Raw genomic sequence first — 20,127 nt, forward strand, 5'->3', positions numbered from 1 at the left:
ATCAGCCAATTTGACTAATTGTTAGCTGATCCTATGATTCTTCTTTTTAAAGTGAAGAGGGAAAAGTCAAGTCTTTTACTGAAATATTATCTGTGAATTTCTAAACTTCGTGTCACCTTTCTGTTCCTTCATTGATAAATTTAAATATTTTGTTTTCTCTAAGGTATTAAAGAAAAAAATGAGTAAATTCTTTGCTCATTCTCAAGTAATATGATTTACTTCACATTACATATTTTCTATTGACTAGAGTTTAGAAATTATCAATGTTGTACAACATGATAGAAATGATCAATGTTGTACAACATGACTACTTTAGAAGAAAACTTCAGGGTTTAATTGTTGGAAATTTAAGTTTATCCTTATATAAATAACTGCACCTGCTATGTAGATTTGAACCAATAGAGAATCAACTTTGAGAAAATCTCTGAAGATTGCCCTCCCCTTTGCCTCTGGTAGACATTACAGGACACTCCCAGAACCAAATAAGGGAGAGAGGAATGTTCTGAGCATTAAGGATACTAAGAATAAATCTGAGCAATCACGGATAAGATTACTTTCAACTCTTTATTTCATGTTTTCTGACATAGACCCTAAGATCTGTAATTATCTTAGAGAAACTGCGGGGGATTAGACAGTACTTTTTAGCTCTTTTGACTTTTTTTTCCTTTTTGGCCTATCTCTGTTTGGGGCTGAAGAGCTGGGGTGTGTGTGTGTGTGTGTGTGTGTGTGTGTGTGTGTTCCTCTAGAGTGCCAAAAGGAAAAAAAAAAAAAAAAGTGCTGAAGAGTCCTAGGGAGATGAAGCTATTTTTGTTCGAAGCTGATACTTCTAGCTGAGCCACAAGTGCTGCTTTGGAAAGGGCTTAGGTTGTTTCCAGGGGGAGAACTCTGCAGAGAAGAGGCAAAGTTCAACAGGACAACAAATCAGCAGCAGAAACAGCCAGGAAAACGAAGAGCCCTCACGTTTTAACACAGACCCCTCCACCTGGGTTCTCCAATCCTAAAGTATTCTGCAAAGAACCACTTGACGGACCTTCCATCTGACTCACTTTCCCCGACCACCATGACTGAGATCACTGCTGAAGGTATTGCTCCATCTTCCCATAGAATCTCATAGGGGGGACATGGTATAAATTGACAGTCACAGAGACCATCAGCGCATCCACTTACAATGCTGCTTTTAGGTAATTATCTCGTTCAGTGATTTTATGCAAGATCTGGGAAGTGGATTCGAGGTGAGAAGCTGTCAGATATGTGTGTTGGGGCAATTAGACATGATTTCTCTGAAATTTTGCGTGTGGAAACTGTTCTCTGCTACACCAAAAGCCCCACAAGTTAACAGTTGTCATCCACACCTCTATAAATAGCTATGGTCATGTAAGATCATGGCTGATCTCTCATCTAGCAAAAATTAGAAGCCTTGCAAGGATGGAGACTGTGATAAACTGAAAATATTACATTTAATGTTTAAATGTAGAAGGATGATTTTGAGCATTTTTGCTTTATGGTATTTAAAAATTGAAAACTTAAATTTGTTTTTCTATTTGAATCAGCATATATGAATACACATGCATAGATGAAATTTACATGAAATTTAAGGTACAAGGGCTCTGAAAAGTTTGTATCTATTTTTCTATAGATAGGTACACAAATTTGGAAATTTCACAAACACACTATAAATCAACCCAACTTTAAACATAAAGCAATAAGTGTTAGACTTCTGATTGTTTTCACAAAGTCCTTTTTCTTTCACTCCAAATGGTGAATTCTATCTTAATGTTAAAATAAATGTTTTGTTTCAATGCTTATCCTAAAATATTACATGTTATATATACCTAAAACATAGTTTTTATTATTTCTTTATGGTAGCAAGTCCTACACACACACACACACACACATTTTTTTTTTCCTGACTTACAATAAAGGAATTCTTCAAAGTAAAGCATTTTGAATACAGACACAGTATGGTTGTAGTTGGGATAAAAATTTGAGAGGTGGATCTAAAATCTGCTTTTGACAGCTATAAGAAAACAAGACAGGTGGTGCTTTTGACAACTTCCCAGTTGAATGCTGTGCTGGTTCCTTTTTAATCAGACAAGTGAAAAATAGAATATGTGGTTTTGGTATTTTGGGGTGGAAATTAATGTGGACACATGGTGATTTCTGTTGGAGATTTTCAGTCAATATTTATAAGAATTGTCATACTCATTATTTCCATGGAGAAGTTAGTCTGGCACCTAAATTAATAACAATTACTGAGAGATTTCTATGTATTAGATATTTCATTCAGAACTTCATGTATTTGTTTATTTAAAGCTCATTTAATTCAATTAAACAGCATTATTACCTGTTTTGCAGATTAAAACTGTAACTCTAAGGTCTGTAACTTGCTCATGACCACAGCATAGCCAAGATTTGAAGTCAACTCCCTTAATCTAATTTCTGTTTTCTTTCTGTAGGAGGATATCAGGTTTATGATTACCAATTTTAGTTCAGAATTTGCTAACTAAATATAAATAGTATTTTTTCCTGTTCCTGAGATATTCTGTATCATGTGACCTTTAGTTTGTCTTGAAGAGGGTTGTCTATAAAAGTTTCTTGCTTAGCCCTGCACAAGTTATTAAGATGCCTATGAGTACGTGTCCCCACCTCCATTTGGGTGTGTACTGCCAGATAATTCAGGAGGTCAGCTGGCTGAATCATTTTTGGTGTGCCTATGGGTGATGGTCTATGTTCTTTTGTACTTGATTCATTAGACTTTTTATGGGAGAATCCTGAACACTTTTTTCTTTTTTCCCTGTGGGAGTAAAAGGGGCCATGGAAGGCCTTTGGGAGTGAGTGACCGGTAAAATAATTGAATGCAATAAATTTAAGAAAGAAAAGTGCCCTCTAATTTCTGGGTGATGGACATTTCCCGCTCCCTGATTTTCACAGTTCAATTGATCAATGTCATCTGAACCTCAATGATGCAGTTATTCCTTTTCTGGAATGATTTATTAACTTTAATTCTCAAATGAAAATTAGATTGCCAACTCAGTGAATTTAGCATTTTAAGGTTGGTACCACAGTAATTCTCTGTAGTTATCCACAGAATTTTGCATGCTGCTCTATTACATTTTGTCTTTGTAATTCCAACTTTTTGTGCCATATCTACAGTACCCCTTTTCCAATGTTTTATAATAGGCATGCTTTTGTACAGAACCTTGGTACAAGTCATTATTCCTTCAGCTTAGAATAGTCTTTTCTAAATGTGCTATACTTCTGTCTCAGCAACTTTTGGACACATTATAAGCACTACATTAGAAGCCCTGTGTCAACTTCCAATTATCCTTTCCATTCAATTATCCCCACAAAACCAAACACTGAAGGAAGTGTGAGCTAGAGCTTACCTTAGAGAGCTCAAGTACAGTATCTTTAATTTTATTGATGAGCAGTTCAGGTCACATCAATCCTAGTGCACTTCTATGATCACTGGTAATTAGGGGAGGTCCAAGGATAAAATCCATGTCTCCCATGGCTTTTCCCAGTGCTTACTAAACCATAGTGTATGGCATAGTCTTTACTGAGTTCTTCACATAGATTTCTACTGCATGTTCCAAGGTGGATTATTTCATGTGATGGAAGAAGGGAAATAACCGTAGATATAGAATTGCATTTCAGATACAGAGCAATAGAAAAATGAGAACTAAGACAAAGTTGAACCTCAAAGGACATTAGAGAAATAACACCTTTGGTTCTGCTGGGATAAATTAATAAAGAAAATTAAATTAATAAAGGTAATTATCAGTGACAATGATAAAAACAACTCTCATCTATTTTGAAGACATAAGATGTTTAGCACTGTATGAAGCTAGTTACATGCTTATTCAATCCTCACAGCAACGAAATGAAATACTCTTAAAATTGCTATTTATAGATTAGGAAGCTGAGGTTTAGAGAGGTTAAGAAATTTGCCTAAATTCACACAGCTATATATGGTGTACCTCAGATTCACATCCATGTCTGTCTATAGAGTTAGGCTGAAGATGTCCTCTTACTTTGTGAGACGTTTAGAAAGCTTAGTATCATTTCAGTGACTGTTGAGTGGCTACACTAGGCTCATGGTACACTTAGTAGGTTAAACCAAGCTCCAGATTGGATCAGACTCATATAGCACTCAGGTTTAGGGCTATAAATAGCCCTTCACCTTTCTTCCAGAAGCTCAGTTATTTCTAGGCAAGTGCCAAAGTTATTCCCCCTTCTGGGGTTCATGCAGATTTTCATCCACATGGATAGATGGACTGTATTATAACATCTATTTGTCAGTATATATTACTGTGCAAAATGACTTTTAAATAATTATTTGTAGCAAAGAAAAGTTTACTTAATTCTTAATAGTTTTGTTGAAAAGGTGGTAGAAAATTTTTAAAGTTCTTAAAATATGTAATGTTTTCAAATTGTGTATTAACTAATATATAATCATAGTATGATTTGCAATGATATTTATAGAATTGTGTTCCAAAATAAAGGAAGATACACATTTTTATATAATGGATTCAAGTTGATGATCCTATATATAAGTACCTTGACATTTTCTAGAACACTTAAAGGAGACTATTTAAAAGAAGAACATATGTCAGACTTCCAACTTCTAAGCTAGTGTATAAACTCAAAGTTCAAAAGAAGGTCATTGCACTATGTATGGAATTCTTTTCTTTCTATTAGCTGAAACTCATTTCACTGCTTCTGTTAACTATCAAATCTGTGAGAGGCTTTTATATTCAAAATTTAGAGCAGTTTTTTTTTAAATTTTATTTTACATATTGCACTGCTCCTAGAGGCTCTGCAGCCCCAAATCCCCACCATTGCTTTCAAGAAGAAAGACCAAGATGTCACTCAAGACTACTTAAAAATTAAGCACACAAGTTATAGCACTTAGAGCAACAAATGATGAAATTAAAAGGAGATCCAACCTGCACATCTGTGTCTAACTTATGAAAACCAAAAGAGGTGACTTTACATTAAATGGAGATTACTTGAGGGTGTGGGAGAATGTAGCTCTGGGTTCAAGCCCCAGTCATTTCTGGGTATGTTCTTCATTCTCCAGATCAAAAAAAACAAAACTACAACGACCACCACCACCACCACCACAACAAAAACCCAATAGGGCATATAAAAATATCATTTTTAGTTCTAGGAACACATTTTAAAATTGGCATTGGAAAGCTAGTACATTCAGAAGAAAAGAACCGTGATGAGACACAGTTAAATTAGAAGATTTTTTATTTCCCCACTTATGGCATGGAGGGAAATAAAAAGATCTATGGGATAAAAGTCTGAAAGTCACAAAATGGCAAACTGTTGGCAAAACCTAATCAACTATTAAAATAAGAGCTAGGAGCAACTCCTTTGACTCAGTAAAGAAAGAATGAGGACAAGTAAAATAAAATAAAGGATGAAGGAGAGTAAGACAGCCTCCACTAAGAATGAGGAGCATATCAACTCCAGGCTGTGGGAACCCCTGTAGCACAGGTACCAACAACTCAGTTCCTCCAAATAATACCAGGATCAGAGAGATGCCAAAGCAACTCACGCACCAAAAGAAATGTAGAAAAAAGAGCAATCCATCACAATATGTGGTGTTACTCAAACAACCTTAAAACCAATTCTGATGAAATAATTAGAAATTTGACATATGCTAGATGTTATGTGGTATTAGAGAATCATTTTTCTGTTTTTAGTTGGATGACTGTATGGTGGTTAAGTTTTAAAATTATTTATTATTTGGAGATACTCAAATATATATGGATGAGATGACATATGTTTGTAATTCTAAATAATACACTGAAGGGAAAGTATGAAGTGTAGCAGGGGTAGAATTGAATATGAGTGGAATATGTTATGGCTGATGATGGGTACATGGAATTTCATTATTACATTCTGTCTACTTTTGTGTGTATTGAAGTGCCTTCTTTAGAAAATTAAGGAAAAATAAGAGGGTTGATGCTTTGGGTAAAATAGTTAACTTTTAATAAGATGTTACTTTTCATTTTCATAAGATCTATAGGCCAGTGACACTGCCCACCAAATTCCTTTGTAAGTATAAACTACTAAGTTGAACAATCTGTTGTTATTGGCATGGAAATGGAAGAAGCATGTAATACACAGAAGGGCCTAGAAATAAACTTTATATCTGAAGCAATAGGCTAGTAAAAATTATTTTAAAATATAACTGTGGTGCCAGACACTATGCCAAATGTCTGTAATCCCAGTGGCTCCGGAGGTTGAGACAGGAGGATCTTGAGTTCAAAGCCCGTCTCAGCAAAAGTAAGGTGCTAAACTCAGTAAGACCCTGTTTCTAAATAAAATACAAAATAGGACTGGGGATGTGGCTTAGTGGTCAAGTGCCCCTGAGTTCAATTCCTAGTACCCGCCCCCCCAAGTACATATGTGTGTGTATGTGTGTGTGTGTGTGTGTGTCCATTTAATTTGGAAATCTAGAGGTTAGTTTCATATCATTTCTCAAAATCATTAGTGATCTTTCAAAGATATTAGTAAAAGTTGATATTCGAGGTGATTCATACAAAAACCTGGAACCGCTAAAAATCAAGTTTCAATATGATGCAAGAAAAATAGTTCTAAAATGTGCTATGCCCCGGAGTATTGTGTTTATTGGCAGGGTTTTAAGCTCTTGAATTTGTTTATAAAATATCACAGAAACTGAAAAGCAGGTGTCACATAAACCTGATCAATTTGATTGTAAAACTTTTAATCTGCTTCTCTGCTCAAGTTGAATTTAGAAAAAGATAAGGAAAGCGGTTGTGAGAAACAGTGCTGTATGTTTCATTGAAAATCAGAAGAATTAGCAGAACCAAGAGAAGGCAACATTTTTAAAAATCCAAGGTTTTAACTATACAAGTACTAATGGGTGGGAGATTGCCTTCCTTTTTTTTAATGCTGCCTGCTCTCCTATGTACAAATATTGCATAAAAATTAAAAAGAATAATTTAAAAATGGAAGGTAGCATGGTAAAGTAGAAAGTGGGTGTAGTTTCAAGTCAGAAATCAAAGTTCAAGCACTAGTTGTGCTTCTTCACCAGTCTGGAGAGAATGAGAGTCTAATGAGGGGTGCAGGGGATTTCCTACACAATGGGCCATAAGTTAGCAGATGAAACTCGTTACTTGTTAACAATATGTTGAGAGGAATATTTTCAGCTTTTTAAAAGATCATTCTATTTTTTTTTTCTTTTTGAACATGAAGTCTTTATTTATTTTTTTTTTTATTTTTACAGACTGCATTTTGATTCACTGTACACAAATGGGGTACGACTTTTCATTTCTATGGTTGTACACCAGTTAAATTCACACCATTTGTGTAATCATACATGTACACAGGGTAATATCTGTCTCATCCTACCATCCTTCATACCCCCACACCCTCCTGCTCTTTGTTTTTTTAATGGGACAAAACAGTCATGATGTCAAATCTGTAGTAAAACTGAACAGAATATATATCTGCAGTAAGAGACCTAGCTGGGTTCCACTAAGAAGCTTTTTTGTTCAGTTGTTATTATTTGTAATAGTGACTCTTTTTACTCCCTACTCCATAAGCACACAGTACCCATGGAAAACATTCTGTTTATTGGCTTAAATGCTTCTTAATGTTTTCCTCTTTATATTTGGCCATCATTGTGACTGTTAATTGAAACTTATGTTATTTTTACAATGCAAAAATGAAATGAGGTTATTCAGCTATTATAGTAAAGGCTTAGGAACCCTTAGAGATTTAAAGTCTCCAATGTTGTTTACATTAATTTTTAATCAGTTAGGAATATTTAATATTAAAGAAACATAAAATAGGGCAATTAGCAATTTTAAAATCATCTACATTGACCTTTGGCTGAACATATCAATGTGAAAAGACAGTACATAAATGGTTAAGATTTTTCAGTTAATCTACTGGTTTTATAGTTCTGATATTTGTAGTTTACAGTATTAAAACATTATTATTTCCTATTCTTCAAAATTAAAAAAAAATCCTTTCGGGCATAAACTTAATATATAAAAACATGAATATTATCTAATATAAGGCATTTTAAGGAGAATGAATTCAGGAAGTTAAGATCTGTTTGAATTAAAGTTCTACGACGATCTATCAAGGTTAAGTTTTTGCTTTCCCTCATTCCTGCCTGCTCTGGATGAAATGAGTGACATGCATAGTTTCTGATAGGAAGTGCTTATTTATTGTCAAATAAACATGCATTGCCCCAGGTGAGGGTTATGCAGAAATAGGTGAACTTCCTGGTCCAGAAAGATAGTCATTTCTATCTTCAAAGGAAACTAAGTATCCTTGGCAAATGGGTGGTAAATAAAATCCTCCTTCTTTCTATCCAAGTTATGCTCTCTAAACATCAAACATCTCCACATCTCTGTGCCTTAAGTCACTGTTAAAAGATACACAGTTTACAATTCTGAGAGATCCTTTGGTATGTAAATGAGTTGTTTCCTCATGAACTGCAGAGCCCCTCTCACAATGTACTTTAAATATTATATTTAAATATATACGGTACAGATATTTTTAATTTTGTATCTGTGGCAGGAGCTGGTGCATGTGGTCTTCAGTTCAACAAGAAAAAGATATAATCTTTTAAACTATGAGAATGAAGATAATTTGCATTTGGCAATCTGCAAATGCAGGGAAAAGTTGACTTTATTCAGCCGGCATGAGGCTAGAACTCTGTGACAGCCTGGTTTTTGCTACTCCTTTGCTGCATCATTTTGCCCTCCCTGACACAGTTTACTGAAATAGAGAGAAAAACAAAGGAGGAGGAAAATTCTTAGTATTTCAAAGTTCATTTTAATAATGTGAAGGTAATAGGAGAATTTGTGAATATAAGAGAATCCATTTCCATTTATTTAAACTTTCAAAATACTCTTTACCAAGGCTTCCTTGGAAAAGTCATTGTTGCCTTTTAAATAAAAACCTCATGTGATTAACAGAACTTTCTGTTTGAAGTAGACAACTGGATGTAAAATCAAGACAAAAATGACAAATACAGTGTCACTTTTTTGGTATTCAGTGCTAGAACTATTACTTTTGACCATGGTTATTCTTATTTAATACATATAATTGCCTAGAGAAAAATGAGTGTTCTATAAAATCTATAAGTGACTGTAATTTGATAAAACATCAAGCTCCTGAATTTAAATCTGTAGAAGTCTTAGGCATTACATTTAGAGAAAGGCAAATTACCTCTACCTGAAATATAACAAACTTTTAGACTATGGAATTATTGACATAGATAGAATTATGCAGCAGTATGTCATGTCAGAGGTTCATTTGTATTCAGAATTTTAGCATCTTTTATGTACCAGGTTGAATGCTTGCCGATGGGAACAGAAAAATAAATAATATTAGGTCTCTGCCTCTGATACAGTAGATTGAAATGCAAACAGAAAAGAGCAAAAAAAAAAAAAAAAAAACACACACACACACAAAAACGAGAATGAATGAAGACTACACAGACTTGAAAACATATGACTGCAATTTGGAATTATGAATAATGTTGTATAATTTAGTTAAATAATGACATGCTATTATTAAACCTTATAATTAGTGAGCACACACTGAAACTTGCAGGACACAATTTTATGATAAGTAAATGATATTCTGTTGTTGATACTGATAATTTACAGGGCTCATGGCTTTGTCCAGAAGGTGAGATGTTCAGCCAAGGAAAAGAGGGATCAAGAGTAGGTTTGATCAATGTAGAGATGAAGGAAACAGAGACAGGAGGCATTAGTCTGTGGGATGAGGCCCTGGAATGATCAAGGTACAGAGTTAACTGGCTAAGAAATTGGGTGACAATCCTTGTTTAGATACCTTAATTTTGTTAGTGTACTCTACTACCAGAATATTGAATAGGCTGGATGTCTCCTGCCCCTCACTTATTTTGAACCAGTTGTTTATTATGATCCCTAGTTCTGCTTTTCCCGATGTGCATGTTCTTACACTGTTTGTTCCTCTATCACTGCTTCTGAGTCCCACTTGTACTACTTTGAGCTTAGCATATATATATTCAGCACCATTTCCAGTTCATACAGAAATAATGAAATAACACTGTCAGGTAATCCCTAAATAAGTTTCTTCAGGTAAACAATGAAAAATCAGCTATTAAGGAACAAATGGTGGTAAGTGTTCTAAGTATGCCGAGAACTAGTGGTTCAAGCTAGTGGCCTCATCAAGATTTGGTACAAAGGCATTGTGTTAAGCATAGGAGCAAGGCAAAAGGGCTTTCAAGATCCTGGGGAAAGGCCTTTCTCAAGCAAAGGGTGAAAAGATGTGGTTCATAGGTCAAGACTTGGAAGATGTGAGTAGGAAGTACTTAGGGTAACAGGAATGACTAGATTAAAGCAAGAAGTAGAGGAATCCACTAGAGGCTTTGTTCATAGTGACTGAGAGTTATATAAGAACTAATAGTTCTGACAGTTGCCGGAAAATTATGGCTCTCTCTTGAATTAAGTAGACCATGTTTATCTACTCAGTTTTCTACACTGTCTGTCTGGATTTGAAATGCCTCACAGGTCTTTGTTGGAATGCTCATTATAACCATCTACTGGTATGGGTCTCTGTGAGTGACATGAACTCTCTCTACCCAGGTGTTTAGGAACATAGTGTTTTATCTCTCTCCCATCACTTTGACACTTACCTGTGGATGGATAGGAGCAAGATTGCTAATACCCTGAAAAATATTCATTCTCTTGAATACACACACACATATTTGGTAATTGCTTTTGCCAGTTACTGTTCTATGTCTGGAGATAAAAAATGAAATATACATAAATCTAGGGCCCAAGGGATGAGATAATTATATAAAAATCATGTGATATAGGCTGCTAGTTCTTAGTTCTCTAAAAGCAACACAGATAAAATTAGAGATAAAAATTGTGAGACAGATTTCCTAATTTCTCATCATTGAAGTTTAAAATATATACCACTTACACATATGAAACAATTAGGAAGTGAACCAAAATAAAACAACAAATCAATTTTTATGAGACATGACTATCAGGAAACCTGAGGAGCAAGAGGAAAATGGAACATGGATCAGAGACTGATATTTGTTAGAACCTGAAGTGTGTTTCTAAATGGAAGTCTAAGGACTTAGATGGAAAAAATTAAATTTTAACAATAACTCTAGATCCTAAAAATTCTAGGTTTATTTATTTAACAAACAATTATTTCATATTTTTTAGGACTTTATGCACAAAGCTGGAGGAGACAGATTCTTGAAGAATGTGAGATGATTAATGTCCAATAGCAACACTCACCATAGATATGACTGCACAAAATTTTTCAAAAATTGTATTAAAGTGATGCTGAACTATGCCCCAGTTAACATCCAACAAGAGCCTAAAAGAAAAATGAGCATAGGTGCTAATGGTAGTTTTGATAGGAGTGGGGTCAAAATATTCAACAAGAAGAAACTCTGAGCTCAGCGGTCTCCCAATTTTATATAGAAGATTCTTTTTAGGTTCATATGAGAGATTCAGATTGGTGTGAAGGTCATTTTAGTATTCTCCAGTCAGTTACCAATTTAGAGTTAGTATACTAAAGTATAGCCATCGAATTCTATGATTAGAATTACTTGGGATAGAATGAAATCCTTATTGAAATGTAACTGTATTTGTCTGCCTTGACTTCCTACTTATAATTCTATGGGAGAAATAAACAAAAATGCTCACTTTAAGGAATCACAGGGCAAAGGGATTTACACTTTAAACTAAAGGGAATGAAACATTTCCCCTTTGAGAAAAGTCAGTGAAAGGTGATGGCTCATTTTCTGTGCCCTTGAGCTAATGAGTTGAGCAGTGATAGCATAATCTGAGGAGAGGCACAGGTGGAAGTAGCTCTGACCGGTAAACTGAAAGACAATACTTTGTAAATTTGCCTGATGCAGTTTTGTAGAAGCAAAATAGCAAAGTTAAGGGTGGATTACATTTCTTGACTTAATAGTCACCTTATATGGTGATATTTTGAGCTCTACATGCCTGTTTGAGTAGCTTCTGTGTATCTTTAATTCTCGGCAGCACTACCACAATGACAAATGTGTTACAAATGTGTTTTCAAATTTCACACAGAAATTCAACTACAGTTAAGTCTCTAGGTAATACTGAGCTAGAGGCTAGAATGCATAAGGACTCTATCAATGAATGTAAAAAGAATTAGAAAACTGTGGTGATTGTTGAATAATATTGTCCCACTTGGTTTCCAAGAGATGTCATCTCTCATCATTTAAGATTTAAAGTAATATTATTAACATAGTTTTAAAATGTTTTTCTTTTTACCTACATATTTGTAACTGAGACATAAAGAGCTATAAACGTTAACAGCATACCATGCAATGTTTCAATACCTGCATATGTTGTGTGATATTGAAATAAGTCTAAATACATATATCTCCTCAAACATTTATCATTTCTTTGTGGTGAGAATATCCAAAATTCTTTTGGCAATTTTTCCATTTGAAAAATGTAGACTGTTAAAGGTATGTAGATTGCATGCATTTATTTATTATTTAATAAACAGAAAAAAAGGTTGAAGTCCATGCAGGTCAGGAAACTAATTCTTGTGCTTTTGAGGCATATATCTTTTTGTCTGCCCACACACTGACTCTCACTTTGGTGTCACTTCTCAATCAAGGTTCCTCTTCTTCCAACCCTTCTTCTATGGAAAACAACCATTCCAAATGTTTTCTGGCAATTTCCTTATTTTATAGTTTTATGATCTCCATGTATATAAATAATAGTGAAATTCTGCCAAGTTTGTTCTTTATATAAATGGAGCCACACAGCATGTATTTTTCTTTGTTTTGCTGCATTAATTCAACACTATGAGAGCCATCTGTATCTTATGTAGCTGTAGCTAATATTAGGCTTCTTTCTGCACAGTATTCCACTGTGTGAAAGTCACTAACCCTCAGACACTTTTCCCCCCAATGGGGAAATATTATGAACAATACTACTATATTCATTCTACTTTTTAGTCTTAATATTCTATGATTCCATCAGCAAAGTACATATCTTTCATGGTGCTATTTCCTGTGATAAAAAAGTATATTCGGTGGGAATAGAAGACACTTCACTCACTCAAATTAAATAGCCTGTAATTTCATTTAAAGCCACTTGAAGAGCATGGAGAAAGGGTGGCCCCAAGGCTATCTACTAGAAATACTTTACCTTGCTTTTCAGAAGAAATTTGAATAGCTAAAAAATTTGAAAATTCTAGAAAATGAGTGTTTGGAGGATCAAGGAAGAATGAACAGAATAACTTCTCAGAGATAAAGAAGTAATCCACTAAAATAGTGACCTCTTAGAGATTCCGTAGGCAACAACTCTAAAATTGACTTGTAGAACCAGGCACAAAAAAGAGATTACTTAACAAATATCTGCTGGTGGCCATGTTTCCTCACAGTCAACCCTTGTGCTTACAGTTGGACTAACAGCAGTGAACAATCTCCCTATTTGTACAGAGTTCTTCAGCTGTTAGAACACACCTATATGATGACAAGGATACTAGTCACCAGGTTTTGTACACTGTTGCTCTTTTTGCCACTGCTGAGTGCAGCCAAATTCTTGCTTATTTGACTCCCTTTTTCTTGGATCCCTCCCCCTCTTCTTATTCTATTCAGTGGATATAATCTTTAATATAAGACTTTAATGACATTATCATGTTCAGGCAACTCTTACATGTGTTTCTACTCCTACTCTTCCTGTTTTAGATTAAGACCTCCTATCTTGGACAGGTGACCACTTCAGAAAGTTAACTTTATCAATTTTGTGTTCATTTTGCTAGCTTGACCTTTCAAAGACAATTCAAATTCCAGTTTAATAGAAGGAAATTTCATTGAGAGAGAAAGCCTAACTCTGCCTCAGTGAGTGAGAAGAGAAGGATTAAAAGTGAATTTATATCCCCTTGCATTCTGTCTAAAAGTGAAAATGGAAAAATTCTGTTTATTGGTGAAAAGTTGTGAAGGGCATGTATACATTAGACAATTCTTTTTGTTTTTCAATTTGGTTCAAAATGCCAGAATGTCCATAAGACTTGTGGAAATAGCAACTTTGGAAAATTCCAAAAATGTTTCAACTTCCTAGATCAGAGATTCACAAATTTTGGTCCCCATATCAACAGCTTCAGCAGCAATTAGGAACTTACTAGAAAAGCAAATGCAGTTTGCCTTCTGAATCCATGGATTCCACATGTGCATATAAAGCCAAAAGCAGATAGAAAAATTATTTTAAAAATTATAACTGCACTGAATGTGTACAGATTTTTCGCTTTGTCCTTATTCCCTGAACAACATAGTATTATAACTATTTACATAGAATTCACATTTTATTAGATATTATAAATAATCTAGAGATGGCTTAAAGTATACAGGAAGATATATATAGGTTATATGCGAATCTTGTTGTTTTGCATAAGGAGCTTGTGTGTCCATGGATTTTGGCATCCAGAACCAATGGTGGTTCTGGAATCAATCCCTACTGATAACAAGAGATGATTATTTTTCCAATTATATTGGGAAGAAAGATCCAAAATAAGCATGTGGTATAGTGACTTAAAATTCACATACAACAGTATAGGATGCTTTCCAAGATAAATTTATAATTATATACAATAATAAGATTCTTTTCATGAGCAATGGAAATCTGAAGATAGATACGGAAAAAAAAAAAAAAAAAAATCAGAGTTAGAACTATTTGCCTGGAAGACAGTTAAGATGTGTAGAGGCCAAGAATTCAACATGCCTGTACTGATACTCATTAACTTTTCCTCAATCAGCTGTTCCTCTGGGCTTCTAGAGTTCTTTTGCCTGTTAACTAAGTCTCCAGTGTTTGGATTCCTCATTTCTTACATCCACATCTTCCTGTTTATACCCATTGTAATACCTATTCTCTAATTTAAGGTCCTATCATTTAGTATTTGGACACCTGTATGTGGGAGGTCATATTTTTCAAAAGTGGCTGCAACAAGATTTCCCATTCACACACTCTTCTTATAATGTGGCCTTCATTCTTCTTCCATTAAGAGATGAGGTACATTTTTCTTCCTCTTGATCTCAGAGAAACCTGTGTGACAGATTCAAAAAATAAAGTACAATGAAATGACTTCCAAAGATAGATTTAAAAAAATGCAGGCATATCTATGTTGCTCCCTTGGGATAATTGCTTTTGAAACCATGCTGTAAAAAAGCTCAAGCAGCCTTGGAGGAGCCCTATAATGAGAGCACAGGACCTTGGCCTATATACACAGCTGAGCTTCTAGCCAACAGCCAGCACGGACTTTCCAGTCATATGAATAAGCCATCTTGAAAATGGATCCTCCAGTTCCCAAATGAGTCATTTTAAACAAAGACAAGACATGCCTGTGGGCTCTTACAAATTACAAATTTCTGAGAAAAATAAATGATTACAGTTGTTAGTAATTTGGACCACTAAGTTTTGGAATGTTGTGTTATACTGCAATAGACAACTGATATAAGCATTCATCTAAACTTCTGACCTGTAATCCATCTTGTACACTACTACCAATTTAAATCTGCATTACCACATTACCCGATGAATAATGGTAACTCATTCAGCATCTGATTCTGTCAGCCAGATCCAACATGATTTGAGGCAGTAGTATAATTATATCCCTCTTTTAATTCCATCATTTATTTATCTACACATTCATTCACTTATTTTCCAAAAGATATTTAATAAATATTAATTAGTATAATACAATGACCTAATTACAAGTTATATTAATGAAAAAAGAACGAAGAAGAGGAGATGATTCCTGTTGTTGATAGAACTAGATTCTCAGGTGAGGGTACCAATTCACTTGGACTTTGTGCAAACTTGAATGAACACTTTTTTGGATAACATGTTTGTGGGTTGTGGCTATGAAGCAATAGTTTGTTCCCCTGAGCAAGTCTGAGTCAAATTTCTCGTAGAGGAGTGCTTACATGTCTATTGATATGGACTCTTGAGAATATTTGTTGTGATATGTGGAACAATGGTCTTCAAAAATATCTATGCCCCAATTCTCAGAACCTGTGAATATGTTACTTTACCTGGTAAAAGGAAATATGCAGATGTGATTATATCAAAGACCTAAAATGGAGGGATTAACCTGGATTAGCTGGGTGAACCCAATCTAGCACTAGGTCTTAAAAGGATCAAATCTTTCCTGGCTGAGGTCTGAGGGAGATGTAATAATATCATGACACAGCCAGCCACTACTAAATAGGAAAGGAAGGAAGAGATCATGAACCAAATAGTGCAGCCACAGAAGCTGAAAAGTGCAGGAAGATGAATTCTCCCCTACAGTCTCCAGAAACAAAGGTAGTTTGATTTTATTCCTTGAGTTCCATATTGAAATTCTGAGCCACAAATTGGTAAATTTATGTTGTTTTAAGCAGCTCAGTTTGTGATAATTTGTTACAACAGCAGTAGGAAACTAATATACTTAGTGTCTATTTGGTTACTGTCTTTCTCTTAGGCATTCAGAGGGTTTATATAAACATGATATAGAAGAATTTCAAATTTATTTTTTTTGAAATATTTTTCACAAATCACTTTTAAAATTTTATGTTTTATTGTATTTTGCCAATTTATAATTATATATATTTATGGGATTAAAGTCTTATTGTGACTTAATATAATGTGAAATAAATAAATCAAGATAGTTAACATATTTATCTTCAAGTACTTAACATGTTTTGTTGGGAGAACATTTCAAATTTACTCTCTTGGAAATTATGAAATATAAAATATATATTATTAACTATATTCAACATGCTGTGCAATAGATCTTGAAATAAGCAAGCAAGAAAGGAAACCAACCAACCATATTTCTCCTGTGTAAATGAGATTTTATACTTGACCATCATTTCCCATCCTGCTCCTGTTTCCCAACCTAATATAACCATCATTCCACATCCTGCTTCTTTGAGTTCAACTGTTTTAAATTTCACATATAAGTGAGACTATGTGGTATTTACATTGACTTATTTCATTAGCATAAAAATAAATCTGAGACTAAAAAGGAATCCCTTTCTCAAAATCACAAATCTCATCATAGGAACAACTAGAAATAGATTTATAATTAATTAGGTCATTCTTTCTGCAGCAATGTATGCTGACTTTCTCTCTAAGAAATTGAGCTTTCTAGTAAGTTAACATTTTCCTCCTAATAAGGAGCGAAGTTAGAGAGTCACTTCATTTTATTTTTTTGCTGTTGTTGTTCTGTTTTGCTTTGTTTTTTCAAATGGGTATTTGAAAATCTTAGGAAAGAATGGTTGTAGTTGGTGCTGTGTTCATTCCTTCTTAATACCTCTGTGGTTAAGCTGCTTCCATTCAGTTAAATAACATTTCTGAAACACAACCTGACTGTTCTATAATCAGTGACTTTGCACATTTTATTTTTCATCTGCAGACAATATTTCATAAATATTGTCCACACTGTCTATAGGATTATAATGTGAACTTCTTTAACCACATGCCCCAATCAGTTCTTAGACCAGGATACATTGTCCTTCCTTGAAATGGGCATCCTTCATCTTTCTAGGCTTGCACCCACCAGGAAGCTGTGTACATTTTCCTCTGAATGGAGCCTGTTAATTGAAAGCAGACACTATTGAAGTTAGAAAAATCAGGTCACAGGTTAATTTCATGGAACCCACAGTCAAACCAGCTAAACCTGATGTGTTTGAGGCAAGTGAAGGATATGATCCCTCTTCTTGCTGTTCAAACTGAAATAAATATATCTGTCTTTTGTATTCAACCCTGAAACATTCTTTCCTGTAAGACTTCTCAAGTAGTATTTTTAAATGAGGTTCCTGTTGATCTTCAACCTCAAATGCAGTCTTTATGCTTAAACATCTTCCAAATAAGACCACTTAGAGAAAAAGGAGATGAGAAGGTGAGATAAGGAATGGAGTGGGTTTCAGTGGTAGAACTCTTGACTAGCATGCTCGGAGCCCTGGATTCAACCCCCAGGATTGCATTAGAAAACAAAAGAAGAAAGAGTGAGATACAGGAAGAAGGTATGAAAATATAGTTAGACATATCTTTATTTGATAAAGCATTAATCTCCAAGATATATAAAGAACTCAAAAAACTCAACACCATCAAAACACTTAACCCAATCAGTAAATGGACTAAGGAACTGAACAGACACTTCACAGAAGAAGAAATATAATTGATCAACAAATGTATGGAAAAAATATTCAACATCTCTAGTAATTGGAGAAAGGCAAATCAAAACTACACTGAGATTCCACCTCACTCCAGTCAGAATGGCAATCGCCAAGAATACAAGCAACAATAAATGTTGGCAAGGATGTGGGGAAAAAGGTGCACTCATACATTGCTGGTGGGACTGCAGATTGGTTCAACCACTAAGGAAAGCAGTGTGGAGATTCCTGAGAAAACTTGGAATGGAACCACCATTTGACCCAGCTATCCCACCCCTTGGCCTATACCCAAAGGACTTAAAGTCAGCATACTCTAGGGTAGCAGCCTCATCAGTGTTTACAGCAGCTCAATTCACAATAGATAAACTGTGGAACCAAGCTGGGTGCCCTTCAGCAGATGAATGGATAAAGAAAATGTGTATTTATACACAATGGAATGTTACTCAGTCTTAAAGAAGAATAAAATTATGGCAGTTGGTGGTAAATGGATGGAGCTGGAGAATATACCATGCTAAGAGAAATAAGACAATCCCAAAGAACCAGAGGCTGATGTTTTCTCTGATATGAAGATGCTAATTCACTATAGGGGTGGGGGGCCTGGGGAAGAATAGACGTACTTTGGATTAGACAGAAGAGAGTGAAGTGAGGGGAGAGGGTATGGGGTTTGGAAGGGTAGTAGGATTGGACATTGTTACCCTATGTGCATTTATCATTACATGCATAATTCTACATCATGTACAATCAGGACAATGAGAAGTTATACTCCATTTATTTAAGATGTGTCAAAATGCACTCTACTCTCATGTATAACTAATTAGCAAAAAAAAAAAAAATTGGTAAAATTGTTGAAATAATGAAAGAAAAAAATTCCATTAAAGGGCAGAATGCAGGTAGACATTTTTATTGATAAATAGTAAATTTAAAAATTCAGAGCAAAAATTTCGGAAACAACAGAGCAACATTGTAAATGGTAATAAATCACATATACATAACATTTATATGGCATTTATACAGTATAAATGCATATGAATAAATATTATGTGTGCATATATTAGATTTGTGATACATAGAATAAAATATGAAACTAAAAATTTATCCTAGTAAATACTAAGTTACTACAACTTATCACACTGCATGAAGCAGTAAGAGAAATTATTTGAGTTTTTTTGAAACTTAACTTTAAAATGTATTTAACCATCCTACAAAATGTTATGGTGCTGTTATACAGAGATATTCCTTGACAAGTGTAATTAAAACATAATTTCTAAAACATTTTACTTTAAATATGATAGTAGCTTAAAATCAGAAGCTAGTAGTAATATTTTAATTCTAAGAAAATTTAAAGTATGTTTTATTTTTCTAAATTTATATTTCATATATATTTAAATTAACATTAAAAGGGTCAATTTGGGATTGGACAAGGAAAGATTGCAAAAAGTGCATACCCAAACATTGTCCCATGGTAACATTCATGTGTTCTTTGCATGGTGAGAAGTTTAAGTTAAAAGTGCTTTATGCATACCTAGAATAATGCATCCTAAACCTTAATGTGCATGTAAATTACTTGTTAAAGTTATTCTGATTCAATAGTTTTGGGTTGAAGAATGAGGATCCATATTCTTTTTTTTGTTTGTTTGTTTGCGGTGCTGGGGATTGAACCCAGGGCCCTGTACTTGTAAGGCAAGCACTTTACCAACTGAGCTATCTCCCCAGCCCAGGATCCATATTCTTAATAAGCCCCTCTGATGAGGTTGCTTCTGATGCGCGGACCACACTTTGAATAGGAAGCTCCTATGGCAGTTTAAGAGTTATTAGGGGATAACTCTGCTTTTGGCTTCAGATTCCAGTTTTTCAACTGAAATGAATAAACCAATAGATATCCTATGATAAAAGAAAAGGAAGAGAAA

At 34.5% G+C, this 20,127-nt stretch overlaps 1 protein-coding gene across 1 annotated transcript in view; it reads left to right on the plus strand.

The window, feature by feature from the left end:
• Window positions 1-584: 584 nt before the first annotated feature.
• Window positions 585-20,127, plus strand: part of TRDN (triadin) — a 441,243-nt gene continuing 421,700 nt past the window's right edge. The window contains 1 exon segment of the mRNA XM_079147356.1: window positions 585-1,082. Within this exon segment, the coding sequence (XP_079003482.1) occupies window positions 1,061-1,082 (22 nt within the window). The 5' untranslated portion in view covers window positions 585-1,060.

The sequence above is a fragment of the Sciurus vulgaris genome (assembly GCF_902686455.1).
Source record: "Sciurus vulgaris genome assembly, chromosome: 7".
NCBI lineage: Eukaryota > Metazoa > Chordata > Mammalia > Rodentia > Sciuridae > Sciurus > Sciurus vulgaris.